At 36.9% G+C, this 26,897-nt stretch overlaps 1 protein-coding gene across 1 annotated transcript in view; it reads left to right on the forward strand.

Annotated features, from left to right (window-relative positions):
* TFEC (transcription factor EC) overlaps positions 1-26,897 on the forward strand; it is a 162,400-nt gene that overhangs the window by 109,171 nt on the left and 26,332 nt on the right. Inside the window, exons 3-4 of the mRNA XM_035544335.1 lie at positions 14,055-14,382; positions 16,670-16,765. Coding sequence (XP_035400228.1) covers positions 14,055-14,382; positions 16,670-16,765 — 424 coding nt within the window. The remainder of the gene's footprint in view (positions 1-14,054; positions 14,383-16,669; positions 16,766-26,897) is intronic.

A 26,897-nucleotide genomic window follows, 5' to 3' on the forward strand; every position in this document is an offset into this window, starting at 1 on the left:
CATATTTACACAGAAATTTCATTTAAACTGTGGGAGTTTCTCTTGATTAATCCCAGCAAAATCAATCATCTTTTGTTAATCAACATGTTTTTATTATAAGCTGAAATATAAGCTGAATATAAGTGAAATATAAGCTGAAAGTTGTTGAGTAGTTTGAGTTTACCCTAATATCACTCTTTCAGCTCCTACTCTGTAGTGTTTACTATGTGTGTATGTATGTTGTAACTAAACTGAAATGTAAATGCTATCAAGTAAAACCCTAACACTGAAGGACACGTACCTGTTTCAAGAGGCCAGGCTGCCTCTTGATTCTATTTATGGTGTTTTTACAGTAGTTCTCACTGTAAAGATTTTTAAAGACTGATTTCAGAATTCAAGTAATTAGAAAAGGAACTGAATTTTGATCTGTTGTACATTAGAAATTGTATTAATCTTTTATTAATCTTTTTTATTTAATTTTTATTTATTTTTATTTTTTATTTTATTATTAATCTTTTATTAATCTTTATTAATCTTTTTTTTTTTTTTTTTTTTTTTGCTAATTGAGTTACTGCTGAATGGAATGTGGTGAACTAAGATTAGGTTAAGTTCATGTCAAATGGCAAGACTGCTTGCTCATTTCAGTACTGAAAGCACCAGTTAATGCTATCTTTGTGAGATTTCCAGTCAACTGTAGAATACAGCAAAAACATAAGTATTTGGGGACTTGCACTTTCTAAATGTTCACTGAAGGAATTCTTGGCATCCCTTTTCCTCTTTAGTAGTGTTAGGCTGAAAAGTACCCTTTCAGGCTCAAAATGAAAATCTATAGTTCAATAAAGACTCCCCAGAACTAATTACACATTTTAAAGTAAAAAGTTAAATTATATTCATTATAACATCTGTTCATGCTAGTGCTTTTTTGTTTGCTTGTTCATTTGTTTTCCACTAACACCTAGGCTCCTTATTAAACTCTTATTTCTTAAGAATAATGACAAAAATGTGAAATTATTGAAATATTTCAAGGACAACATAATTACTGCACTGTAAATCCGCTGTTATTACTCTAAGTAGAAATGTATTGCCAAAAGGATATACTGATTGTTAGGTAGTATTACAGTAGAATCACAGAATGGTTTGGGTTGGAAGGGACCTTAAATATCATCTGATTCTGCACGACCCTGCCACAGAGCAGGGACACCTTCCACCCGACCAGGTTGCTCAAAGCCCCATCCAGTCTGGCCTTGAACACTTTAATTGATGAGGCAACCTGTTCCAGTGACTCACCATCCTCAGAGTAAAGAATTTATTTTGAATATCTAATATAAATCTGCCCTTTTTTAGTTTAAAACCATTGCCCTTGTCCTGTCACTACACCCCCTGACAAAGAGTCCCACCCCAGCTTTCCTGTAGGCCTCCTTTAGGTACCAGAAGGCTGCTCTAAGGTCTCCTCAGAGCCTTCTCTTCTCCAGGTTGAACAACCCCAACTCTCTCAGCCTGTCTTCGTAGGAGAGGTGTTCCAGCTCCTTGACCATCTTTGTGGCCCTCCTCTAGACTTGTTCTAATATGCCCGTGACCTTCTTGTGCTCGGGGCCCCAGAGCTGATCACAGTGCTCCAGACGGGGTCTCAAAAGAGCAGAGCAGAGGGGGACAATCACCTCCCTTGCCCTGCTGGCCACACTTTTGATGCAGCCCAGGATACGACTGGCCTTCTGGGCTGCAAGCGCATTCTCATCAACCAGCACCCCCAGGTCCTTCTCAGGGCTGCTCTCAACCTATTTTCTGCCCAGCCTGTATTTGTGCCGGAGATTGCCCCTGCCCAGATGCCAGACCTTGCACTTGGCCTTGTTGAACTCCACGAGGCTCACACTTGTCTACCTCTCAAGCCTGTCCACATCCCTCTGGATGTCATCCCTTCCTTCCAGCATGTCGATTGCACCACACTGCTTGGGGTCATCTGCAAACTTGCTGAGGGTGCACTCAATCCCACTGTCCATGTCATTGACAAAGATGTTAGACACTGAACTGACAGTAATTTTTGCTATTTCCATGTATAGCAGGACAACAGCATGCTAAGGCATGAACATGGTCAGACTCATTGCCACTTGCAGCCATAAAAGATATTTGAATACAAAATGTACCAGCTGATTTTTTTAAAAAAAGCTCTTAACTATTGATGTGAAGTATTTTCTGTTACTTTTTTCTCATACGACTATCCTTGACAGAAACGTCACCTACTACTCTCAACTACCCCAATCTGCTCCTCTTCTATGAAAGCAAATTTAGGACAGATCCTAACCTGGCTTAAAATGATGTTCTGCCCTGATTTCACAAAACAAACAAACAAGCAAACAAACAAAAACCACCACCACCACCACCAACTAAAAAACAACACCAAAGACGTGTTGTGAAGCTGATCCTAGGATGCCTATTTCAAAAGATTTCCCTCTTTATCATTCAGAGATGGAGGAAAGCAATAGAAAGCAGATTTCTTAGGCTGATGCTGCTTTTGTTTGTGTCTTTATTGAAGCTATAATATTTCACAGAATTAGATGTTGCATTCAAAAATAACTTGTCCAACGCACTATCCTCCATGATGTGACTTGATCTAGAATATGTCTTCCACCATAAATTATTCTGTGATTCTACCTCACCAAACCACCTTATGCCACCAACTTTTTTTCCTCCTTTCTGTGCCATTCGTGCAGTGGATGGACCTGGGGGGTGCATACCCGGGTACAGTTTTCTTTTCTGAATGAGGGAGGACTGAGACACAATAAAGGCGTTATCAGTGCTGTTATCTGGTGGTGAAATTATGACCACATTTTAAAAATTTGTGTTTTTCAACCAATGGGTTTTACTTCTGGGGGGAAATTTATGTAGTCTCCTCGGTATACAGTCATGAATCCTCCAAATTAGAAGTAGGCAATACTGGTGTTTTTATCCAAAATGATTGTCTTTTGAACTTACTGTATTTGCAAAGAGGAATAACTGGCCAGAATTAGGCTTACTATGTTCAGTTTTTGTCATTTTCTTCTTTAGCTTGTGCTGACAAAACATGAAGAAGTTATTTGAAAGTGTATTGTAAATATCTGCGTACAAACACTCCCTACCCGAAGAAATTAAGAAAGACAAAAACCCATTCCTTTCCCTTAGAAATACCTGTATATTCAAATACCAAAGTACTGTTTTCTCCTTTTACTGTTTTTGCATTAGTACTTTTTTCCATATTATAGTTGATGTCCATATCCTTACATACCAGGAAAATATACTTTTCAGGTCTAGAATTGTTTTGTTGTCTGTAACTGAACAGGAGGGATGTTACTGCCATCACTGCATCTCAAATGATATGGTATCTGCTCTTCTTGGGAGACAGAAAAAAAGTGCACCAAACAGTAATCTATTACTTCATGTTCTGTCTTCCTACGTATCGAGGCTGACTTCTCTCTGAGTTCTCCAACTGAGATGCAAATGAGATGCAAATGAGAAGATGACAGTTGTGGTCACATAAAAATAATTATAATTCAAAGAAAGAACCAGAACCTTTTAAAACGAATCAGGAATTTACTAAATTAGGTGTCACACCAATGATCTTTTTTTTTTCTTCTTTTGTTTCATCCTATTTGAAGTTCAGACTTGCTCAGATACAGATAAATGTAGTATACGTATGTGTTGGTTCTCTCCTATGTTAGACCTATTTCCCTTTCTTTACTTATGGATATCAAAACAGGCTATATATATATCTTAACAGTACAGACATTTTTTGACTTTTCTGTGTTTTCCTCTCCATTTAAATAGTTAAAAATGCTGACATTAAAATATAATTTTTATGATTGCAAGCATTGTCATTATTCCTGGCATCTGTATCAGCCAGCGTTGAATGAATCCCAACTTTTGGAGTAGATTTGGTTTTGACATATGATATTTGTCAGAAAATTTAAAATATCTGAATTAGATACCTTGTTCTAGTTATGGATTGCTCATACTGCAAGAACTGTGCATTTACAGATCTGTGTTAGCTGTTGCAGTTGACAAATAAAGAAGAACTCTTAATGCTGCTATTTTGTTTCTTCTGCAAGGACTGAACAAAATGCACTGGTGTAAGGTCATTAACAGAGTTTTTTTTAACTAAAAAAAAACAGTTTATGCTTTTCATATTGAAAACTGATATTCCTAGAATATTTGTTTAATACACTCTTCTCCATTTGATAGCATCATATTGGCTGACCTAATTAGAATGACTTCTGGAAATAGAGTATTCTGCAAGTAGTTAAGTAAAGGTATCAGGACCCAGCTCTTTAAACATAGCTGACCATACAAAAAGATTCTTTCCATTCTTCAAACGCAAGAGTCACGTTCACTGTCCTTTAATGAAATCAACAATAAAGAGGAACTGGAACAGTACAGATTTATTATATTCACAGATGTCATGAATCAATGAGAGCATGGACAGGGTCACTGTGCAGAGTCAAAGTAAGGATATTAGCCGGGGTTTCATAATTTGATTGTGGCCCATTGTTATGCTTGTGTGGCCTGTTAACTGTAGTGGTTGGTTTTATTCGCAGTTTAGATTTTCAGCTAAAATTCTAACTTAAATCAAAGGGATAGTTTTGTAAAAATACTTCCTGTAGTTTGCTTTGCTTAACTTTATAGGCTGTTTTTATACTGTAATGTTAAAATCTTGAGTCTTTGCCAGTGAAGACCACAAAGTCATCGAGACTCATTTTTATTTTAAAACATGACAAGCTAGCCTTAAGACCTTAGGGGTCCTTTCTTCAGAAGTCAAGCTGGTGATGGACAAGGAGCCATGAGAGCTGTGTGTATCTTAACTGCAGGAGTTCAATTAAGAAGCCAAGAGTGTCTCAGATATATCAGCGCAAATGGAAGTGCTTGCTTTGATAATGTCTCTGTAGCTGCTCAGTGCAGGTAGTTGGCTTCCCCCAACTCATTTCTGATTGCAGAAGGAGGTTAGCACAGAGGAATACCTGAAAGGACTGAGCTCCATCAATGCTCAGTGAGTGCTAGAGAATGCCGCAATGGGGAAATGCTATCAAAATCTGCACAGGGATTTGTCAGGAAATGGCTAGCTGTATAATCTAGCCCCTAACAGCTACAGCCATGAGAGCTCTGCTGCCTCTCTCTCTGTGAGAGACATGTTCTTCTGCTATATATATTGTACAGAAAGTTTTCTCACTCAGCACTGGTTTCTGCAGTCTCTTTTGCAGCTCTTTTGCCCCCACATTCATCTTGGTTATATCTTTCAACTGTCAATTTGCTGAACTACATAGATTTCCAGCTCTTTCGGCGCATGTTTGGCCATGTCCCCTCATCTATTTGCTCTGGCACACAGGTGGATTTGCTTGAAAATGTAAGGCTGAAGTAGATTCAAGAAGGTTCACCACTTTTGCCTATTCCTGTCATTCCTAGCATGCTTGTCTGAATCTAAAGGCTTTTGATTTTAGGAATCTGTATCATTCTCCTTTCTACCAATGTCTCACTAGTCTTACCCTGAGAAATCTGTTCCTAGCTTCTAGCCAGACCCACTTTTGTTGCTACTTAATGCCATGATACTGATTGTCATGGCATTCACTTCATACTGAAATCTGTTGGTTGGCCACAGTCTTTTACAGAAGTGAAGACTTTTATTTGTTTCCTCTCAGTCTTCTCTTCTAAAACTAAATACTCCCCCTCTTTTCAATCACTGATCATTTTTGTTGCTTTCCTTTGGACCTACTCATGCACTTCTCATCTTCAAAGTCAGTATTTCCACTGTAAACACTTTGTAAAGAACACATCCTATTTTCAACTTCTGACGTTGTGAGATGCTTGATGTCAGCAAAGCCCTGTGGAAGCCTGCTTCATAAAACTTTCTAAAAATCAGCAGAGCCGTGCTTGGAAAGATAGATCATTCATATAGCACATTACAAGAACGCTGTCCACTTTTTGTCTTCTGTTTCCAAATGCCTTGTAGTGTTAAAATACAAAAGACCTACACCCCTTTCTATTTTTCCAACTGGAGTAAAACATTGGACTTTAATATTATTTAGGAAGACAAGTTTATTACAACAGCTTTTCCAAAGTAGAAAATCTCACTCCATTTTAAATTAGAATTGTGCCTGGAATTAGAATGCATTTGCTGAAAATACCGTATTTAGAGGGCTGCTTTCTTTATGAAATCCTTTAGAAATAGAACACTGAAAAGCAAGTCTCTAATTCTAGCAAATGTTTTACTGTGTGTTTATATCTGACCTTATTCAAGGAAACATTAGGCTTTGTCTTTTGGAGTACACATTAAGTTACTGTGACTTCAGTGACAGCGAATCACATAATTAATTGTTTTCCTAAATTCACATTTAAATTACAAGGACTCTTTCCTATGCTCCGTCTTACAACTGGATACTCTATTTTAGCACTGTGTTAGTGCTGATGATTTCTTTAACTTGAAGTGCATATTATGTAGATAACAATTTTTAAAGTTAAAAAAAAAAAAGTATTTTTCTGAAGTATTGTAATAATTGAAAATGTACGTATAAGTAACTCTGTCTCAGAATAGAACTGTGCAATTAATAAACATTTTTCCAATTTTTATTCTAGATATAATAGAAAATATATTTGCTTTCATAATGGTTGTCAATGTGATGGGTAATACTCCCACCCTACCCCACATTTATAATTATCAGCTATTTTAGGCCATTGAGATAATAAAATACTGAAGCAGTCGTCATTGTTGAAGATAAGGCCTTTGTCAAAGAACTTTAAAATGTTTCTTCTTCAGTCTCTTCACGCTTGAAAGAACATTCACAGGTTCCTGATGAATATGATGTCAAAGGTTAAACAAGATGAAAAATAGTGCATTATAGTCACATGAGATTTTTTTGTTGTTGTTGTTTTTAAACTTGAAAGCTACTGTAAGGCATCAACTAAACACAGCTCTGAATTGCCAGACTGGATGTCTTTTGCTTTGTATTCTCTCTTCATGCATATTAATGCAGAAGGTCTCGTCTAGTCAGATCAAAGTTCCAATAAGAAAAATATATTCACATTTAAAAATTAATTACTGTGTTTAGCTTAAGTAATTAATTGACATATTCACACATGCTTTTATAAACTAAACATTAAAGTGAACAGCTATGTTATTTGGTTTTTAAGATAGAACAGAAGTGTATAATTACTAAGATGAAATTTCATTTTATTATGAAATAATTTCACAAATGTGCTTTTCTCAAAAAGTTTAATAGAAAGAACAGGACAAACAAACAGCTGATGTTCATTTATAATAGAAGTTAGAAAGTAAAAAAGATTATTTCATCACTAAAAATGTTTTTTTTTTTTTTTCCCTAACTCTTAAAATCCAGTTGAAAGTCATCAGAAATAGAACTGAAACAGTCTGTGTTATGTCTGTGTTTCTTATCTTAAAATGGAATTAGATTTTTTGGGTACTTGCAGAGCATTTTAATAATTAAAAAGTTCATAATTAGATGCTTATTTTCTGGTACAGTGACTGAAAAGAACATGAGGCCCCATAACTCAAATAGATTCAGAGAGGTGTTGTGCTCAGGACTAATGGTAAATGATGTGATCCCATCAGTGTGAGAAATTTGACTTCAGGAACTTTTAAAAACATTGGAACAGATTAACATCCAGCATAAATGGCAAAGTAATGAAGTCTACTGCTCAGTCCAGCATATTATGACTATATTTATACATATTATATTGTTGCAGAGATTTGAACATTTATTAAATTCAGAGTGAATTTTCAGTGAAGAAAAAGTTACTATTATGATAGTGAGTTCTCAGATCCAAAAGTCCATAAAATTTAAACAAAGAAAGGGCTATCAGACCACTCATTCTAATTCCTTTAATATCACTGGCTATTGTACTTTATTCAGTTATTATCCTAGTACTCAGCTTTGAGTCAAGAAAGTGTTTGATGAAAGTTTACCTTGGATTTGGCTAATTCATCTCTTCCAGAAATTCATCAACCCTTAGTCTGGAGAAAACAGCAGTTAGAGTCCCTGAACTATTCCTTCTGAATATGTCAATGTCTATTCACAGAATTTCTGATATGAGCTTACCTAACATCAGCCTGTGGGCAGTAGCTTGTTTTCTATGTGTTAGCTTAACACAGCCCTTTCACATTCAGCATCCCTCACAAATTTCAGTTTGACAGCAAGAAAGTAGTGGAGTTTCTTAAAGTGTTCATTGAAACACACTTTTTTCACTCTTTATTTGCTTCTGTGGTTCTTTTCTATATCCTTTCAAATTTTCAACTATGTTTTAAAAATGTTTAGGGTCCGCTGAGCCATTAATAAAAGCAGAGTAAAGCCAGGTTCTTATCTGCTTCCTTTATACCATTTTCTCTGTCTTGCTGTAGCATCACTTGGACACCCCTGCCAAGTTGCTGGTTTATTGTTACCCCAAATCTTTTATGGACTCTTTGCCTCCAGAGTATTTTTCAATCAGTTTTCTACGGTGTTGCATCCTGTATTTCTTTTCCAGAACGATGTGTATTTGGCTGACTTGGAACACATTTTCTTTCAAGGGAGTCACTGCTCTATAAAAATATTTTTCTTTTCATTACCTTTTATTTTTCTCTAGTCCCAAATCACTGATAGAAATGTTGAATAGTACAATATTGTGGAGAGCCTCTCTTTCTGATGCCAAGCCTTTGCTGATTACTTTCTTATGCAAATTCGTCAGCCAACTCTTAATCCAGTTAAAACATACTTTGTTGATATTGTGTAGTGCTATATTTTTAATTAGAATATTGAATGATGCTAAGTCAAAAGGCACACAAAAGTTGAAGTATATTATACCTACATCGTTACCTTTGGCAACCTAACTTAAAATCTCATCAAAAAACAGAAGTGGATTTGTTTGACCAGGCTTATTTTCCACAGAGCTATGTTGACTAGCATTACTTATATTCCTATCTTTTAATAATTTATTAATTGAATCTCTTTTCAGTTTTTGCATTATTTTTCCCAGAACTGATGTTGGGCTAAGCAGCCTGGGAGTTAATGTATCATCTGCTTGCCCATAGCGGAATATCGGTATGATACATGGCACTGCTACTTACTGGTATATTGTTGACATTGATCATGCCTCATTACATCCCCTAAATATGCCCTCTTTCTTACTTTTGGCATGCTAGGTATTTTTTACTAATGGAAAAATCTCATCAGCAAATGTGGAAGTGAAATATTTTGTGTAAATAGACTACTGAAGACCTAGTTATGCCATTGTGCAATATATTAGAAATGAAAGAAAGAATAGTGTGAGTGTGGGAAAAAATGTTACACAACTCTACCACAGTTTTGCAACATGAGGACGTGCTCAAATTAGAAAGAGCAATTGAAGAAGTTTGACTATGTGTCTGTAATTCTGAAAGGCAGTTATGTTCTTGTTCTCAGAACTGGCTTCTCAGTGAGATACAAAATAGAAGTAGGTACAGTTGGTTACATGTGCATTGAGATTTGCTCTGGATTACAAAATCCATCCCAAAACTTTCATTTCTGTTCTAGCTTTGTTCTGGTTGAATTATACGATTTGAGTCTGGGTTAGATTCTTTTGGTCCCTGCAAGCTTGATGTTTCTGGTCCTATAGAGGTTTTAATTTCACAGGAAAGCCAGATAATAGACAAAAGCAGTGCCTAGGAGGGAGTAGATAATCTCTCCACTGTTAAATTTTATGCTGTCCTTCACTCCTCAAAAAATCCTTAATAATTAGCATTTAAAGTACATGGCCATAGCCACTGCAAGAGAATGCCTGGGAGGAGAACCAGCATTTATCTACATAGATTCATTGCCTTGTTACACCTTGCACACAAAATAGTCAAAATAGTCTGTAAAACTTCAGGAGCACTTTGCAGAAAGGTTCAGGCCACTGACTTTACTGAGAGCTAAGCAGGTGTGCTGGCAGATAGTTCTAAATCTTGGGCTGGGTCTGAGGCTTTTCTCTCCCTGGAATCAGTATCTGATTCATCAGGTGGTCACTGGGTGACTACTTCTGCTAGAGATTCCCAGAAATTGGACATGTCAAAGAACAAGGTCATCCGTTTCACAAAAATTAGAAAGGCAGAGAGATGTTTAAAAGAAAATGACCTTCTGAGTGCCAGAAGATAGATTTTTTTTTTTCAAATCCCACTGCTCCCACATTTCTGTGCCAGGAATGAGAACCCAGGTTACACGGAGCCACCAGCCCCATGGATTCTCTACCCTAAAAAACATCCTAGCGTCTTTTAGGGTCTTTCTTTAAGGTGTCTGGCATTAAACAACTGATTAAATATTCATTGTTATAAGAAAAAAAATAAAGTAACTCTATATTGAAATTGTTGTGGTAGTAAAGGATGTTTCATCTTCAACAATGCAGGTTCCTGCTCCAAAGAAGTTTCAATGATTTTATATACAGGAGGAATCCTAAACTGGAGAGATTCAGAGATCTTTGCCTTAAAATTTAATATAGTCTCTAACAAAATATTATTGCTCACTATGGGAACTCCTCAAATTAAAAGGAACTAGAAAATTAGTTTCCCAATACTGCTGGAGGATATACCTCTAGGATTATTATATATATATTTTTTTTCCCAGTTGTCTGTAGCAGGGAACTAATCTGGTGGATCTAAGATATTCCCATTATTACTGGCTCAAACCAGCTTAGTACATGTATGTCTGGGCTGTTTTGCTTGTGGGACTACTTATATGTGGGAGCGATGTTTCTTTTTCTTTCTTTTTTTTTTTTTTCTTCATTTATTTCACTGATCCCCTAACCTGAATATTTAAATTCCATTTTTTTCCCAGACTTAAAAATTATTATCCAGAGTTTCAATATTTAGATTACCATTGCAAATTTCTCTGGAAATTTTCTTTATTTGTTTTACTTTCTCAGGGGCTCAAGGCCTGGTCCAGTCATGTTTTGAAAATCTCCAAGGATGGAGATTCCACAAGCACTCTCGAAAACCTATGCCAGTGCTTAACCACTCTTTAACATCACTAAAATGAAGCTCAAAATCAACACAAAGTTTATAGTTTATAATTATAGTAATGGTTATTTAAAAGAGCTTATGTTATTACAAAAAAATCAGAAAACCTAAACTAAGCTTAACAGTTCTGATATAATAAAAATCATCCAGCAAACCAGTAGAGAATAAACTGATCATACTTGGTAATTGACACTTCACTAACAGACTTCATAAAATTATTAAATTTTGAATTTCCTCTCCTATTTCACAAATGTTGCATGGACAGCTTTAACTGTCATTTCTAATTTCCAGAGAGCTTGACTTTGCATTCTTAGTATTCCTTTAGCATAACATGACTTTTTCTCCCCATTTATTATACACTAGCAATATGATTATAAAAATAGGAGTTCAGTTCTGCTTTGTCTTTATGTAGTGGTTTGACTTTCAAAAAGGCTTGACTGCCCATCATTGACATTGACTTCTAAGATTTATTTAGATATATAGGGATGATTAAGTATCGCAACTTCATGTACTTTTGAAAATCAGGGCATAGATCCCTTTTTAACACCAACAGTACTGCTTTACAATGACTGCAATTTGCATAGTAAAGGGAATAGAGGGGTTTGCAAAACCACAGAAACACATCCCATCAGAGGAGCTTAAGTTTTTTACCTGTTTGTGAAAATTGAAGACAGTACGGGCAGGATCTAAGCATTGAAAAAATGTCATACAAGAGGAGCACTCCTAATAAACTTGATTTTTTTACTTGATTTTCTTTCCCAGAGCACACAGAAATGGCTCTGTGGTAGTTCACCAGCCAATTGGGCTGGACAGAGATTTCAGTATACCACCAGCAATCTGAAGGCCAGAGAAAGCAAAAAGCAAGCCACTGACTTTTCAGCAATATTCTTGTGGCAGAACCCACTTCCTGATTAAAATTCTGCCCATATACAAAACCAAACCAAACCAAACTAAGCAATCAACAACAGCAAACTCTTAAACAAGATAGTACACGCACACAGGACACTCCAAATTTCTTGTTTCCCATTTAATTTGAAGATATTCAATATTCATGTGGATTTTGTGTTTCAGGTAGGCCTGTAGAATTTCTAAGAAAACAATTTATTGTTCATTTAAGAGAATAAAGCAGCTGGGTGAGATGCAGTAATTGGATTTGTAACCGATGCATTGATTCCACTCCCAGTTGTACCATCCAAAGAAGCTGTCCATTCAAAGCTGTTCATTGTAGTGTTCTGCACTGCTGGAAAGAGATCTTCATCAATTTAGGCAGTGCAAGATCTAGATACTAGTCACATTCAGTGACCCTAGAGTTCAGTACAAGTATCTGTGGGTGCTTCCGAAACAGCAACAGAAAACAAGGGTGCACAGCAAATCCCTGCTTTGGCTATACAACGCGACATACTTTCTTTCCCTCAGCACATTTCATTTCACCCAACCTGTTACTTTTGTTAAATCGGTATGCAGTAGAATTCATATTTAGATTCTAATTTAGAAAGCTGCATGAGTGTTTAACTTTCAGTATGAGCACAAGCCTTATTGAAGGTGAAGAAGCTATCATCCTTACGCAATGATAAATCAGAGCCTAAATTAACATTACATTATACACTTACTAAAACTAACACAAAGATCTCAGTTAAGATAAATAATATTATAATTTAAGTAAATCCCAAATACACATTTAGTTCTTAAAATCTTACAAAGGATGCATACTTTCCTAACATAAAACAAGGGAATATCAAAACAATGTATTTAAGATTTGATATCAATATTTTAGTGGAATATTATTTAATAACTTTAAGGCTTACATCAAAATAACTAATATTATATTCATTACCGCATGGCTTAATCTTTTTATATGACTAGAAAATTAGTTTAAAGAAACATAATTAAAATAATTCTAGACATGCCATTGTAACATGATTAAAAATAAAGTAACTACTGCAATGTTGTACAAAAATATAGTTAATTTAAATGCAACCCCCTTTTATGGGCTATTTATCTCTTCTTATGTATGTTAGGGGAATTAAAAAGAAGTTCGTTCAAATGACTGAATTTTTTCAGAGAAAATAAGGGCTGCAGAGCAAGTCTTGCTGTTATTTAACAAATATTAATCATGCTTGCACAGAGGCCACTTGAGAAAAATTTATTACGAGAAATTTGTGACCAGTCATGCCATAGCAAAAGGAGAAAGCCACAGGGCTGAAATGACAGTGAGGTTTGTGTATGCAGTGCTCCTCTGGTAGTTAAATTGCAGGAATGTGACATTGATCTGAGATGAGAGCTGTTTGAAGTAGCAATTGTCAATCTCTGTAATCAAAGGATGGCCCAAAGTCTTACTCAATTAGCCATTTTGGCATGACCGCTTGGTTTATAAAGTCCTACCGACTCAAAAAGTGATCTGTCCTCAAGAGGCACTTCACAAAGACTGCATGGTTTCAGGATAGTGAACGGTCATCTAAGACTGTAACTTTGGGCCATTTCTTAAAATTATTTTTATTAGATTTTTATTTTAATTTTTGCAAAAGTACAACAATGCCTCATTTGACTGACTGTACTTATTACAAGGTGAGCCAATTTTGGGTTTAGATATAAATGAATGTCTGCTGCTCTTGAAGTTGGTTGGATTGTGTTTTTCTTTATAAATTTCTTTGCTGTTTCAAGTACAAAAGTATAATTACATTGTGATACTAATTTTAATACATATATGCTTATAGATTTGATTATAATTATTACTGATTCAATTATTAGTGATTCAGATCCTCAGATTAACTGAGAAAAGAAAAATGTGTAGCACACTTTTGGCCTTTTCTCAGGACCATGTTTATGATCAGGCAGTTGGACTTGATATTTTTAGGTCTCTTTCAACTGAACTATTCTATTCTATTCTATTCTATTCTATTCTATTCTATTCTATTCTATTCTAAATTTTCTATTCTATTCTACTCTTTTTCTTTGATAATTATTAAGAGGGTTTATTCACCTGTGTGGGGCAATATAGTATACAAATGAGAAATGTGAATGTAAAATTTAAAAAAGATTTGAGTTTAATAATAATTATATGCAGTGGTATAAATCTGAATGTATTGTTCTAAAGTTCACCGAGGGAGCATATTGGCAAATGGTGGTACGAACAGCTTGAAACTTTAGCAATCATTTCCATTTCTCCCCAGGTACAAACACACTTGGAAAATCAGTCTAGATACCATATCCAGCAAAGCCAGAGGCACCAGGTGAAGCAGTATCTGACCCTTGACACCAAGCTGTCCAGCCAGACCCTCTCCCTGTCTCACTCCCACACAATCCAGCCTGCAGGAGTGACCTCCATTTTAAGGAACGGACACATGCCTCCCGTCAGTGATATTGGCACACCAGAGAGCCCTATTACCAAGCTGCTGGCCCTTGGAGGAGAACATGAAAATGCGGTAGGGCAGGGCTGGCAAAAAGATTGGGGAACTGGGCATTGCTTACTGCTGAGAAAATGTTGCAAGACATATCTTGTATACATTGTGGGCAAGAGATGACTTTCTTTACCTTCATGGGGCCTTCAGCTGCAACACATGTGCCCTGAATCCTTTCAGACTATATGAGCAATTCCCTTGAATGCTGTGTGAACAGCTTATTGCATGATCAGGCTTCTAAATTTCTGCCAGTTTAAATGTACCATTCTATCTTTTTATCTTTGTGGCATACATTGCTGTACTTTTTTTGAATATGTACTTGGCAATGCAAACTTTTTTTTTTTTTCTTGAGAGAGTTATTTCAGTCTAAAAGTATTATCCTAGCTGTATAACAAACATATACCGATTACTTTAAAGAATCACTCATTCATTTTTCAGTTAGCTGATATATTTATATATGGGTTATCTTGGGTAAATTGGCATAGATCTCCTGACTTTAATGCCACCATCGATTTAATAAAGATACAGCTGTTGTAGAGTGCCAGTGCGAGATGTAGATCATTATGGCCTTTAATACTTCAATAGATTTCAAGAGATAGTGCTTGTTGGGTAAAAGGGGAATTCCTACGGAAATAAAAAGTGGAGGTGCCGTATCATATCTTGAGCACTAACAGAAAAGTTTACAAATACATTGCAATCTATCTGAGCACACTCGTATGCTATGCAGCTAAGCATAAGGAACTGAAAAAATTAAAACCAATGCTTGTCTGAATGCTCATTTGGGGCCCCTCTATTTCTTCTGCATTGGCAACTGACATTTTCTGTCAGGTTTATGGATTATTGGAGTCACTACTCTACAAAGATCGTTTAAGATGACCTTTGTGGTGGTCTCTGTGGTCACCTCTGTTCTGGCAATTGCAGCGTGCTGGAACCATTCTTAAGTACCTTGCATATCTGACCAAGAACGACCATTTCCTCCACTAGTACAACTTTTATCCTCTAGAGCAAGACAGCTGCTTGTAAAACACCTGCTGTTCCTCTTGAAATATGCCTGTTTGTGATTGAGAGGGTGATTGTTGGCACAAGCCCAAATCCCTGTAGGGATCATTCAAGTAATCTGAATAATCCCATCCCAGAGCCTCAGGAAGATTTCTGGCACAGTGTGATTTCCTAGTACAGATGCATCCTGTGGTTCAGTGAAAGCTATGGGTATACTGGTAAATAATAGAGTCCCAACGCACAGGTTGGTGTACTGGGAAGGAGTCATCATATTGCATAATTGCTGACATTCCCTGGTGTTCCTTTGGCCCAGACTGCATTTTCCTACATAAGCCTGCGCATAACTCATGGGACAGCACATGCCTGGCTTTTGGAGGGGGAGAGGACTGGGCATATCAGCTGTGCTGTGCCATTTGGCCTAAAATATAAATGTATTTAAAGGTCCCTGGCCTATGAGTGGTCCTGGCTTGTGCTTTGTACCGACATTTCCAGTCATTGCATAAAGCTTCCTCTATTTCCTTCAGCTACAGCTCTTCAGACCGCTCCTGAACCCTGCTTGAAAGCCCTCGGAGCACGAGTGAACTGCTCTGGCAGACAGCAAAGTTAACTGTGACAGGTTCATTATGGGCGTTCCTTCATAGTTACTTTTTAAAGGGAACCAGACCAAAATTATTGAAAACTCATCCTGTGCCTTGTCCAAATCTGTATACGTCTATATGTCTGCAAAGTATTTACTGTTTTACCTCAAATAGCTAATTAGCTACCTCATCTTCTTAAGCAGTTTTAGATTCAGACTTGAACAAAAGTGGAACTAGAAGGCTGGCTGGAGAAGTATCCAGCACACTGCCAATCACAACACAAACCTCTGCCTGCTGAATCCTGAGAGCAGTGTGTGGTACCAAATGTTGAGTGACTCATGCTCTTGCAGAACCACAGGTTCCTTTCAGTCTTCATGCACCACTGGAAAAATACACTGTGGATATAAGACATTTGATGAAGGTGACAGATCGTAGTTACAGCTTAGCAATGTGCTCCTGTCATCTGATCTTGGTGTTGCAATACGGGGTTAAGAAAGTGGAATGGATTGGTGGTTGGGAGGAAAGAAGTAAACACTAAACCACAAAACTGTTTTCAAGAAGTAAAAATTGTGAATGTTATGTAAAGGTACTTGAATTATTTGAATTTTAAGATATGAACTTCTAAAATTCAGTTTTATTGAAGCAATAAATATGATTATTTCCTCTGTATTTTCAGAATAATATTGTCTTCACTAATACTAATAATGATTGGTCTTAAAATATTATTTTACTAGATGGAAGAGGTTATTGAAGACATAATCAATATGGAATCAAGTTTTAATGATGAAGGGATAGGTTGCTCTGAAACTCCTCTATTAATGCAAAGAACTGTAAGTATTTTGTGGAATTTGGTCTTGCTATTTATAATAGAGAATTTCACTGAGTGATTAGATTGCACATTACACTTCAGAGGCTAAAGCAGTGCTATCAGAGAATTATTCTAATTTCTCTTCAGTTATTTGTCTTTTTGTGAAGAAACATTACAGGGAAATGTTTCCGTGTGGTGCGACACAGCTATTTAATATGGTCTGAATAGCTAATTAAATATTTGTGGTTTTAGCGTCCACCAGCTCCAGTGCATAGCCTTTTACAGGGACTAATACACGTGCAGGAGTATGGATATGCTGATTCCCTGGACCCTAGAAGGCTTTTAAAGTCCTGCTTAAAGATCCTTCTACCTTGTCTAAAAAATTCAAAGCTTGGCTATGTGGTAGTATCTAGAGTAAAGTATTTTCTTCAGTGTCTTGTATTGAACCAAGGTGGGTTCTATTTGTTGGCTTTCATAGAGGCATATTGCACTAATGTTGAATAATTTAAGAAAAAAAGTCAGAAATATCACCTTTCAGATGAAATGCTTTATAGGAATAATCCTGACAAAGTGTTATAATTTCATAACCTCTTTTTTGTAAAAGAGTGACAGAGGATTGACGATGTCTACTTAAATTTTCATATATGTTACACATTTAAAGAGGAAAGATGGACCTTTTCTGGACACAAAACGCTCATTATTATTGGGGAAGTAACATCTATCAAAAAATGTAATGCAATACACTCTATAGAAGGGATGTCCTTTTCTCTCAATCTAGATTTATCTTGGGAACCTTTTTCCAAGATTTTGTCCTAGAAGGAATACTGGTAAAGACAAACTTCTCCCTGGTGAAAGCAGGATTTTCATAGGCTTTGATAATCTACAAAGTTCATTTCAGAATACCGAGTCAGGTGCTTGCACTTAATCACCCACTGGAGGAACATCTTTTTCTGGCTACAGAGCATCACTGTCTACAAAGAATACATTAGGAGATGAGATCTCTACATCTCTGTGTTGCCAACTACACAATCAAATATTAATGGCAATTAATGGTTCCATGAATACCTGGCATTTGTATGCCAGTTACAGAGCTAATACAGTCAGTCAGTCTGATTTATACATATCTCAGTACAGAACATAGCAAAGAAATGCTCCTTGGGGAGTGAATTAATATTTTGGTTGAAATTAACGTGGGACAGGGAAGGATCCTTTCAGGTGTTGTACCATGGGACGGTGATGGGTTTTGTATTGGACTTGCACTCCCTCAACACCTTTTAAAACTGGATGATGTTAATCTATGCTAATTTCAGCCTCATTAGCCTTTATCTTCATCCATGAAGGACATATCCCCATGAAATATGTTGAATACCCTATTCTTGAAGAGCAAGGAAAGATGTAATGACTTTTAGGTCTAAGTCATACCTTACTTGCAAAGATTTAGACTCTTGCAATGTCTGTGGGTCAGGTAAGGATATTTACATTTCTGTTTGTGCTGAGGAAATTACCAGGCTGCTAGGTAAACCGGAGAATATTGTGTGTTTCCAAATATCTCTCTATAATGATGTGGCAAAATGAAGCCTGCCTTAACCAGTGCATGCAAACTGTGCCAGTGTGGGAGGAATCAAGCAATGTCTCTGCCTCTTCTGTTTTCTCTTTTTCAATGTGCACTTTTGCAGTACAACACTTTAGTATTGTCTGAGATTAGTACAAGTGGTGTGAAACAGTCTGTCCAAAATTGTGAAAAAAATCTGAGTCTGTTGGTTTTCTGAATACAGTAAGGCTTCTTTTCTTTTCTTTTCTTTTCTTTTCTTTTCTTTTCTTTTCTTTTCTTTTCTTTTCTTTTCTTTTCTTTTCTTTTCTTTTCTTTTCTTTTCTTTTCTTTTCTTTTCTTTTCTTTCCTTTCCTTTCCTTTCCTTTCCTTTCCTTTCCTTTCCTTTCCTTTCCTTTCCTTTCCTTTCCTTTCCTTTCCTTTCCTTTCCTTTCCTTTCCTTTCCTTTCCTTTCCTTTCCTTTCCTTTCCTTTCCATTCCTTTCCTTTCCTTTCCTTTCCCTTCCCTTCCCTTCCCTTCCCTTCCCTTCCCTTCCCTTCCCTTCCCTTCCCTTCCCTTCCCTTCCCTTCCCTTCCCTTCCCTTCCCTTCCCTTCCCTTCCCTTCCCTTCCCTTCCCTTCCCTTCCCTTCCCTTCCCTTCCCTTCCCTTCCCTTCCCTTCCCTTCCCTTCCCTTCCCTTCCCTTCCCTTTCCCTTTCCCTTTCCCTTTCCCTTTCCCTTTCCCTTTCCCTTTCCCTTTCCCTTTCCCTTTCCCTTTCCCTTTCCCTTTCCCTTTCCCTTTCCCTTTCCCTTTCCCTTTCCCTTTCCCTTTCCCTTTCCCTTTCCCTTTCCCTTTCCCTTTCCCTTTCCCTTTCCCTTTCCCTTTCCCTTTCCCTTTTCAGAAATCTCTTAGCTTGACCCAGACGAATTCACGAAGCCATTTGTTTTTCTCATTTTTCTCAGTAGACAGTGCTTGAGATTAAGGACTTCACGGTGTTACACAGCACGTGTTGCTATGAACTGATGTTTGCTTTAGTTAGATGCACCCATGTACCATTTTAATGGCACATTAAATGAGGACATTGAATTCTATGAGACCACTCATGTGAGTAATTGCTCAGAGACTCATTGTCTGACCCTGAATTAATAAATTACAGTCATGTATTAGTAGAACCAGAGAAGTGAAAATAAGAACATCCCTCCATCTCTTATTAAAATTATAGCTTCCAAAGAGCAGTTTCTCTTGCTTTTATTGTGTTTGGCCCCAAACTCATAATTTCATAAAACTCTGTTTTTGCACAGCAACTTAAGAATTTCCTGTTCAAAACAGGGAGTACTCTGGCTGGATTCTCTTTCTCCTAACTTTACCCTACTGCTATAAACTTACCTTTTAAAATTACTTTTAGAAGTTGAGTTACAAGACAAGATCAGGTCCTTCCTGTATGCAAGAGATCTTAATTCTTCCGAAAGTACTTGTAAACCCAGTTATATCATTGTCCAGAAAACATAGCTAAATCAGATTGTAGCTACTCTTATGATCTATTACTTGATAAAAATTGTTTGTTCAGAATGGAGAGGATAGTTAAAGAGTAATAAAGCTGTATAACAACATTTAGTACAACTTTAAGTGGGAAGCAAAATTGTATTTTCTCTGCTGAAAATATACAGAATTTAATAAAGAATCTCCTGTGAAGACAGGCTGAGGGAGTTGGGGTTGTTCAGCCTGGAGAAGAAAAAGTCTGGGGAGACCTTATAGTGGCCTTCCACTATCTAAAGGAGGCTACAGGAAAGCTGGGAAGGTGTAACAGTTTTAAACTAAAAGAGGGTAGATTTAGATTAGATATAAGGAGGAAATTCTTTACTCAAGAGGGTGGTGAGGCACTGGAACAGGTTGCCTAGAGAAGCTGGGGATGCCCCATCCCTGGAGGCATTCAAGGCCAGGCTGGATGGGGCTTTGAGCAACCTGGTCTGGTGGGAGGTGTCACTGCCCATGGCAGGGACGTTGGATCTAGATGAGCTTTAGGGTTCCTTCCAACCCAATCTATTCTTTGATTCTATGATTCTATGAAGAAAACTTGAAAATGAAAGTGAACACAGCCAAATGATAGTCATTTTCCTTGTTACAATAATTTAGTCTTATGAAATTGTTTACAGCAACATATTTAATTATAAGAAATCCATTCCTGTCCTTAGTATTATATTAGGAATGACAGGTATCTTCCTAACCTCATAGACATCACTGGAAAGTTTCCATTTGAAATGAAGCAAAGAATATATGAGCGAGTTTTAGAAAGTAAATAATATTATGTATATCTGCTATGGTGACAGACATTTGAAAAGTAAACATTTTTCATTTTTATCAATCTCATTTGCATTCAAAATCCTCACAGTATCTTCAACATTCTGTAGTGAATTTAAAGTTTATTAACTTCAAATGCTCAGAACATATGAAATGTATCTACATTTCAGCTGCAGGTCTGTTAATATAAAGTAAATATGACATCATCATTGAAAATGTAGAGAAAGTTCTAAAAAGCTGTGGTTTACATCTCTTTTAATATCTGAAGAAGGGAAGTGTAAGAAACATACTGTATCAAGGGAGATATGGAGAACATTAGTCACAGTTCAGAGAGCCAGAAAAAAAGTAGAGTTGAAAAATAGGATCTCTGTGCTTTGCAGTGTTCAATTTGACAGTGTGTGACCCAGTGAAACCTTTTCTTGTTACTAAATGCTGTTTTGTTTTGCTAATATGTGTACACAACCCTGGAACTCACCAGAAAACCCAGTAATTTAGCAAGCACAACAGTCATCTCTATGAAAAAGTTTGGCATTTTACCAGCAGTTTCTTTCAGAAATAATTGATGTATCCCAGATAATCACAGTACAGCTACTGAGATAATGTCCTCTATTTGACAAGGAGTCCAATAAAACTTACATTGAAGGCATTGGGAGATTTACTGGTTTGAGATGAGAATAAGATGAGAAGATACTAGTGTTATGAAAGACGCAAGCTTCTCCCACACAGCGCTGGGTGGGACAGGACGTAAAATAATTTAATTCTGTGAGCATATCCGAGGATTCTAAGTTGCCTTTTGTTCTGATACTCAAGAAAACAAGACCTTTCAGAAGTATTCTTGAAAGGAAAGAGGCTCTGTAGCAATTACGTGGCTGGTGGTGAGAATGAAGGAATAGTGGAGAGTACTGTTTGAGGCAGAACACTACCATAAAACAGGCCTTCAGATAATAATGACCCAGCTAGTGATCTGTTGAATCAAGTGGGCTTACTGTTGCTGGAGTAGTAGGTTTTGAATAGCTAAACAAGATGGAACAGCTCCTTTCAGATTGCTTGGGAGAAAAAGGAAAACCTTTTCATTATAATTTTTTTTTCCATGTCCAGTACTAAATAAAGTTGGGAACAATGCTTCTGTCTTGATTTATTCATAATATTTAAGAAATGTTTTCTTCGCTAATTGTGTCCACCTGAATGAGCTTACCAGCAGAAGTGTTTCCTGAAAGCAGCAGTTCCTAACCAATGGGAAGCACAAAAAATATTTCTATATATGAATAAATGCACCCCAGGTGTGATTTGAAGAATTATTCTCACTCAGGGAATAGAATAGCCTTGGTAGTTTTAAACAAGGCTGAAACAAATAGCTTTAAAGTTACTTTAAAAACATCTGCAAAATATTATTATTTTTTTAAACTTTATTTTAATAGGAATATTTAAAGATTTGAAACAGCACTAATTGCTCCAACAAGTCCTGCTCTAACTATGTATTGAAACAGTTATGGTTTCATTGGTGGTTTGAGGTTCACATCACTTTGGAGATTTAGAGCTGTCACAAGCAATGAATCTGTTGCTGGGAACTTTGTCTATCTGTGAATTTAACCAAATTTCTTCAGTTCTCCTTGGAATCTGACTTGATGTATGTGATATTTATACAGTGGAAAAAGAATTAAAAAAAAATGTTATTTTTGTTTGTTTGATTTTAATGAAATAATATTGTACCTCAGTTGAAACTTGGTTTAATTATTGGATACTTAGACTATATTACATAATATTATATTGGATAAAAGCTTATTATTATTTGTTATGATTAGAACAGTTAAAGGACAGCAGATGCCACAGATCCCATGGCTAGTCATCTTGTTGGGTAATGTGGGAAGAAATAAAGAACTGCACAGATTTGAGGCCTCTGGCTTATCTGGTACTTCTGGTTTTGATTAAGGGTAGAAAGAAAGAATGAACTGCTCATCGTGGTTTGTTCATTTGTTGAGCCATCTCCACACAAATCTGAACCAAAGACAGATACTCTGTTTCTCTGTACCATAAAGTTCTCTGTTTTGCACAGCAATAGCAGGGGCAGTTACAGTTTGTCTGTAACCAGATTCTTCCCAGCTTCCACATCTACTTTGCCCCCTTTCCAAGAACTCAAGTGGCAGTCTATAAGATAAAGGGGCCCTCTCGTTAAATCATTAAAAAGCTTTTGTGTCATTCAGAGGAAAGCAGAGATAAAGTTAAGCTCAGCCTTACGTGATCAGCCATCTGTCAGGGATTCACCTTCCATTCCCAGGCCTGTGCTTGTGAACATGTGGCCCCATCGCTGCTTCCCTAACTCACTTTCTGCTTTTGTATTTGTCCACCCATAACTGAGGATTCACTGACTGAGAGGGGAAGCAAAAGCACTTGGGCATCCTGAAAGACATTTTTTTTTCCCTAGCTGTTAGATGGCAGGGCTGAGGCAGCATACTCAGGGAGTGACGACACAGTGGGGAGCACAGTGCTATGCTTGTGAAAGGACATCTCTTGAAAGGTCCTGCAAGATTTTGTGTCTCCATTTGCACTACTTCATTTTGTACATTCACAGTGCACTCTTTCACTAAGACTGGGAGCTGTGGTCTGCTTCCTGTCTGCTTTGGAGTCAAGTCAGTTGAGATTGCTCCACTTCTGTTACTCTTGCAGGAAAACAGCTTACGGAGAAAATTCTCAATTGTCCTGTGGCTCACTTGCTTTTTGTCAACTCCTTTGACATTTGAAAAAAATCTTGGATTGTACAGGCATTGGCTAGAGGTTAGATCAGGACAGAATAATTTGGATGTTTTCTTTCTCCAATTTTTATGATTTGGTTAACTACAGCCAGTATAAGATTCTCATTAAATGTGTTAACTCTGCAGTTGATTTTATGGAGACACTATTTTTTGATAAAAGTACAACGGAGTCTGTCTGCAGGATCTCACTTCCATTACAAGGTCTTTGAGGTCACAGTTTCTTATCATGGCATTAATAATTTGTATCTGTATTAATTATTTGTCAAATACTGATGGCTACCATTTGTATGGATTACCAAAACTGTCTGTCTCATTCTCAGAAATCATGCAGAAAATAGAAATTCAAGCGAGTATCCTCCAAATTATTCAGTAATTGCTGGTATTATTCAATCATGAAATAAAATCAGTTTTACTTTGGAGGTGTATATAGCATTGCTGATCTAGGCAGCCCTATGCTGCACAATCACGAGTATTTCAGGAGTTGGACTCGATGATCCTTGTTGGTCCCTTCCAACGTGGGATATTCTATGATTCTATTTTTTAATTTAGGGGATGCCATTTGACAATTGTTATAAGTTTATAAAATCTGCTGAAGTTCAAAACCGTTTTAGAGAAAGGGCCAGAGTAAACATTAACAACCTCATTTGCTTAGGTTGGGTAACTTGAAAAGCTGCATAACATCAATGAAAATGCTTTGTCAATCACATTCTACACTAGATTAGTCTTAAAGTCCAAGGAAGAATCAAAGTTCACCTTCATATATAAGCTTCTGTCTAGCACTCCTGGTATCGTTTACAAGTTCAAAGAAGAAAAATGAAGGAGAAAGACCAGTCTGTAGCTATTGTGGAAATAATAGACTCCTCGAACATAAAACTGGTGAGCAAATAATTTCTTTGCCTTTCTTCAGTTGTATAAAGGAACCAGATAGGGAATTGTGTCTTTGAGCTGCAGAGCTGAGCAATGAAATGCACAAACTGACAACTCAGAACTGTATTCTGGAGCTGAAAAAGACTATTTTTTTTCCTCTTTGCTTTTCTCTTTCATAAATGTAAGTAGGCATAAAGAGAAGTATTATTCTTAAATATTCAATTTATTGTATATAAGTACTTCTTACAATGGTAAACTGAATTATGGTCTTCATTTGGAACGCTAAACATGTTGTATAGGGATAAGAGAAAGGGATGGATAAAACAGGTTTATATTTCTCCTAATATGCTCATAGCATTTATTTTTATTAAGAATATGCCTTGATATCATAACCTGATCTTTTAGATAAACTGCATATATCTGAAAGTCTTTGCAAGCTCTGCATATTGGAAACAACCCACAAACAAATTTTAATGCATTGTACTAACTTCTATATCAATATCAGTTTATTAGTTCCTTCATTGATGGAGCTAGCTGGGCCCAAGGAAACATGCTAGTGATATTTTATCACAGAAATGCAAAAACAGAAACAGGATCTGTTACTCTTAAAACAAAATAGACAAACAAAAAAAACACCCAAAATTCTTTATCTACATTTGATGAACCTCAGCTCAGTATTAACTGGTAGTCCAACAAATAGAGTTGAATTTATCACACCTAATAGACTACTCACATTTAGCTTCCTCATCTGCAGCAGAACTCTTCAATTTTTATTTATTTATTTATTTATTTATTTATTTTGGTCTGTATATATTATAAAGAGGCAACTGTAGCCTGTGATTTGTCTCACCGATTTTAGGTTTAACATTTAGTATGAAATGAGCTGCACTGAAGCATCTGTTTCCCTCCTTAAATATGAGGGGAATCTAAAGAACTGACTCAAATACTCATGTTCACACTGTAGATATCTGTACTGAGTTGTATTCCCAGCCCTTGGGGACAGGAAAATAACAGATACATATTAAAACTATAAAAACAGAGATTCTTCACTGTAGGTAAACCCAATTCCCTCAAGAAATCATAGTGTCTAAGAATTCAAGAATTAGCAGTTAGGAGATCCTGAACTGGTGGACAATGGAAAGAATTTTGAATGTGTGTTGTCATATTGTAGTTTGCTTTTGCTGACGGGTAATATGTTTTTCCTGCTCTTTGAGGCCATCAGGCAAATTCCATCTTCTCCCAAAGCCCTGACAATCGAGCCACTGCTGCATGTCTCAGGAGTTCTTGTCTGTATATAGTAACACAGAAACTGAAGTCTTTATCACATGCCACATAGTCTCTACTTCTCTAAGGCTATGTTAAGCTCCTTTGAGTCTGTATTGCATAGAGTATGGCTGCTTCTCACACTATACTTGATGAATTTCTTTGAATGGCATTTACATAGATTATATAAAAGTCTCGTGGGCTCAGAGACAACAATAGTGGCTGCTTTGTTCTCCAGGCACAGGCAAGCTTCTTACTGCAAGCTAAAACTAATTTGTAGAAAACACAGATTTCTTGAAGGGTCTTTTTGAGAAATAAACTGAAAGATATGGTTGCTTTTCTTAGCACCTCCTTCTCTGTCTGCCAAGGCCTTCCATATACTACTATATATAGTAGTTTATAGTAGTAATATAAAGTAGCAGTAAAAAGTAGTTTAGTGTGCATTTATATTTACACTATAATTAATTACTTGTGAATGTATTTGAAATCAGTCACTACAGGAAGGAATGCCAAATAAAACAAAACTGCATGTTATATGATCACACATTGAAAACAATAGATCATAGAAGTCATTAAATACCTTACTATGCAGTACTCAGATACTTAGATTATATGTGAAATATATATATATATCTTACATATATATAAAAGATATATAAAGAAATATATAGGTGCAAGGTGCTGCACCTGGATCATACAGACTGGGAGAATAACTCACTGAGAGCAGCCCTGCAGAGAAGGACTTAGGGGTTCTGGTGGACAAAAAGCTCAACATGAGCCGGCAGTGTGTGCTTGCAGCCCAGAAGGCCAACTGCATCCTGGGCTGCATCAACAGAAGAGTGGCCAGCAGGTCGAGGGAGGTGGTTGCCCCCTTCTGCTCTGCCCTTATGAGGCCTCACTTGGAGTGCTGCATCCAGGTCTGGAGTCACCAGCACAAGAAAGATATGGGGCTGTTAGAGCAAATCCAGTGGAGGGCTACAAAGATGATCAAAGGGCTGGAGCACCTCTTATACTGGGAAAGGCTGAGAGAGCTGGGGATGTTCTGTCTGGAGGTTCAGAAGGCTCCTGGATGACTTCATTGTGGCCTTTTTTAGTGGCAATTAAAGGGGTCTTATAAAAAAGATGGAGAAGGACTCTTTACTTGGGTAGGTAATGACAGGATAAGGGGGAATGGCCTTAAACTAAGAGAGGATAGATTTAGACTAGACATTAGAAGGAAACTTCACTGTAAGGGTAGTGAGGCACTGGAATAGGTTTCCAAGAGAAGCTTTGGATGCCCCATGCCTGGAGGTGTTCAAGGCCAGGTTGTATGGGGCCTTGGCTAACCTGATCTAGTGGGTGGCATCCCTGCCTATGGCAGGAGGGTTAGAGTTAGATGATCTTTAAGGTCCCTTCCAATCCGAGCCTTTCTATACTTCTGTGATATGATTCTGTGAAATGTAAGATACA

Source organism: Cygnus atratus, chromosome 1, assembly GCF_013377495.2.
Source record: "Cygnus atratus isolate AKBS03 ecotype Queensland, Australia chromosome 1, CAtr_DNAZoo_HiC_assembly, whole genome shotgun sequence".
Lineage (NCBI taxonomy): Eukaryota > Metazoa > Chordata > Aves > Anseriformes > Anatidae > Cygnus > Cygnus atratus.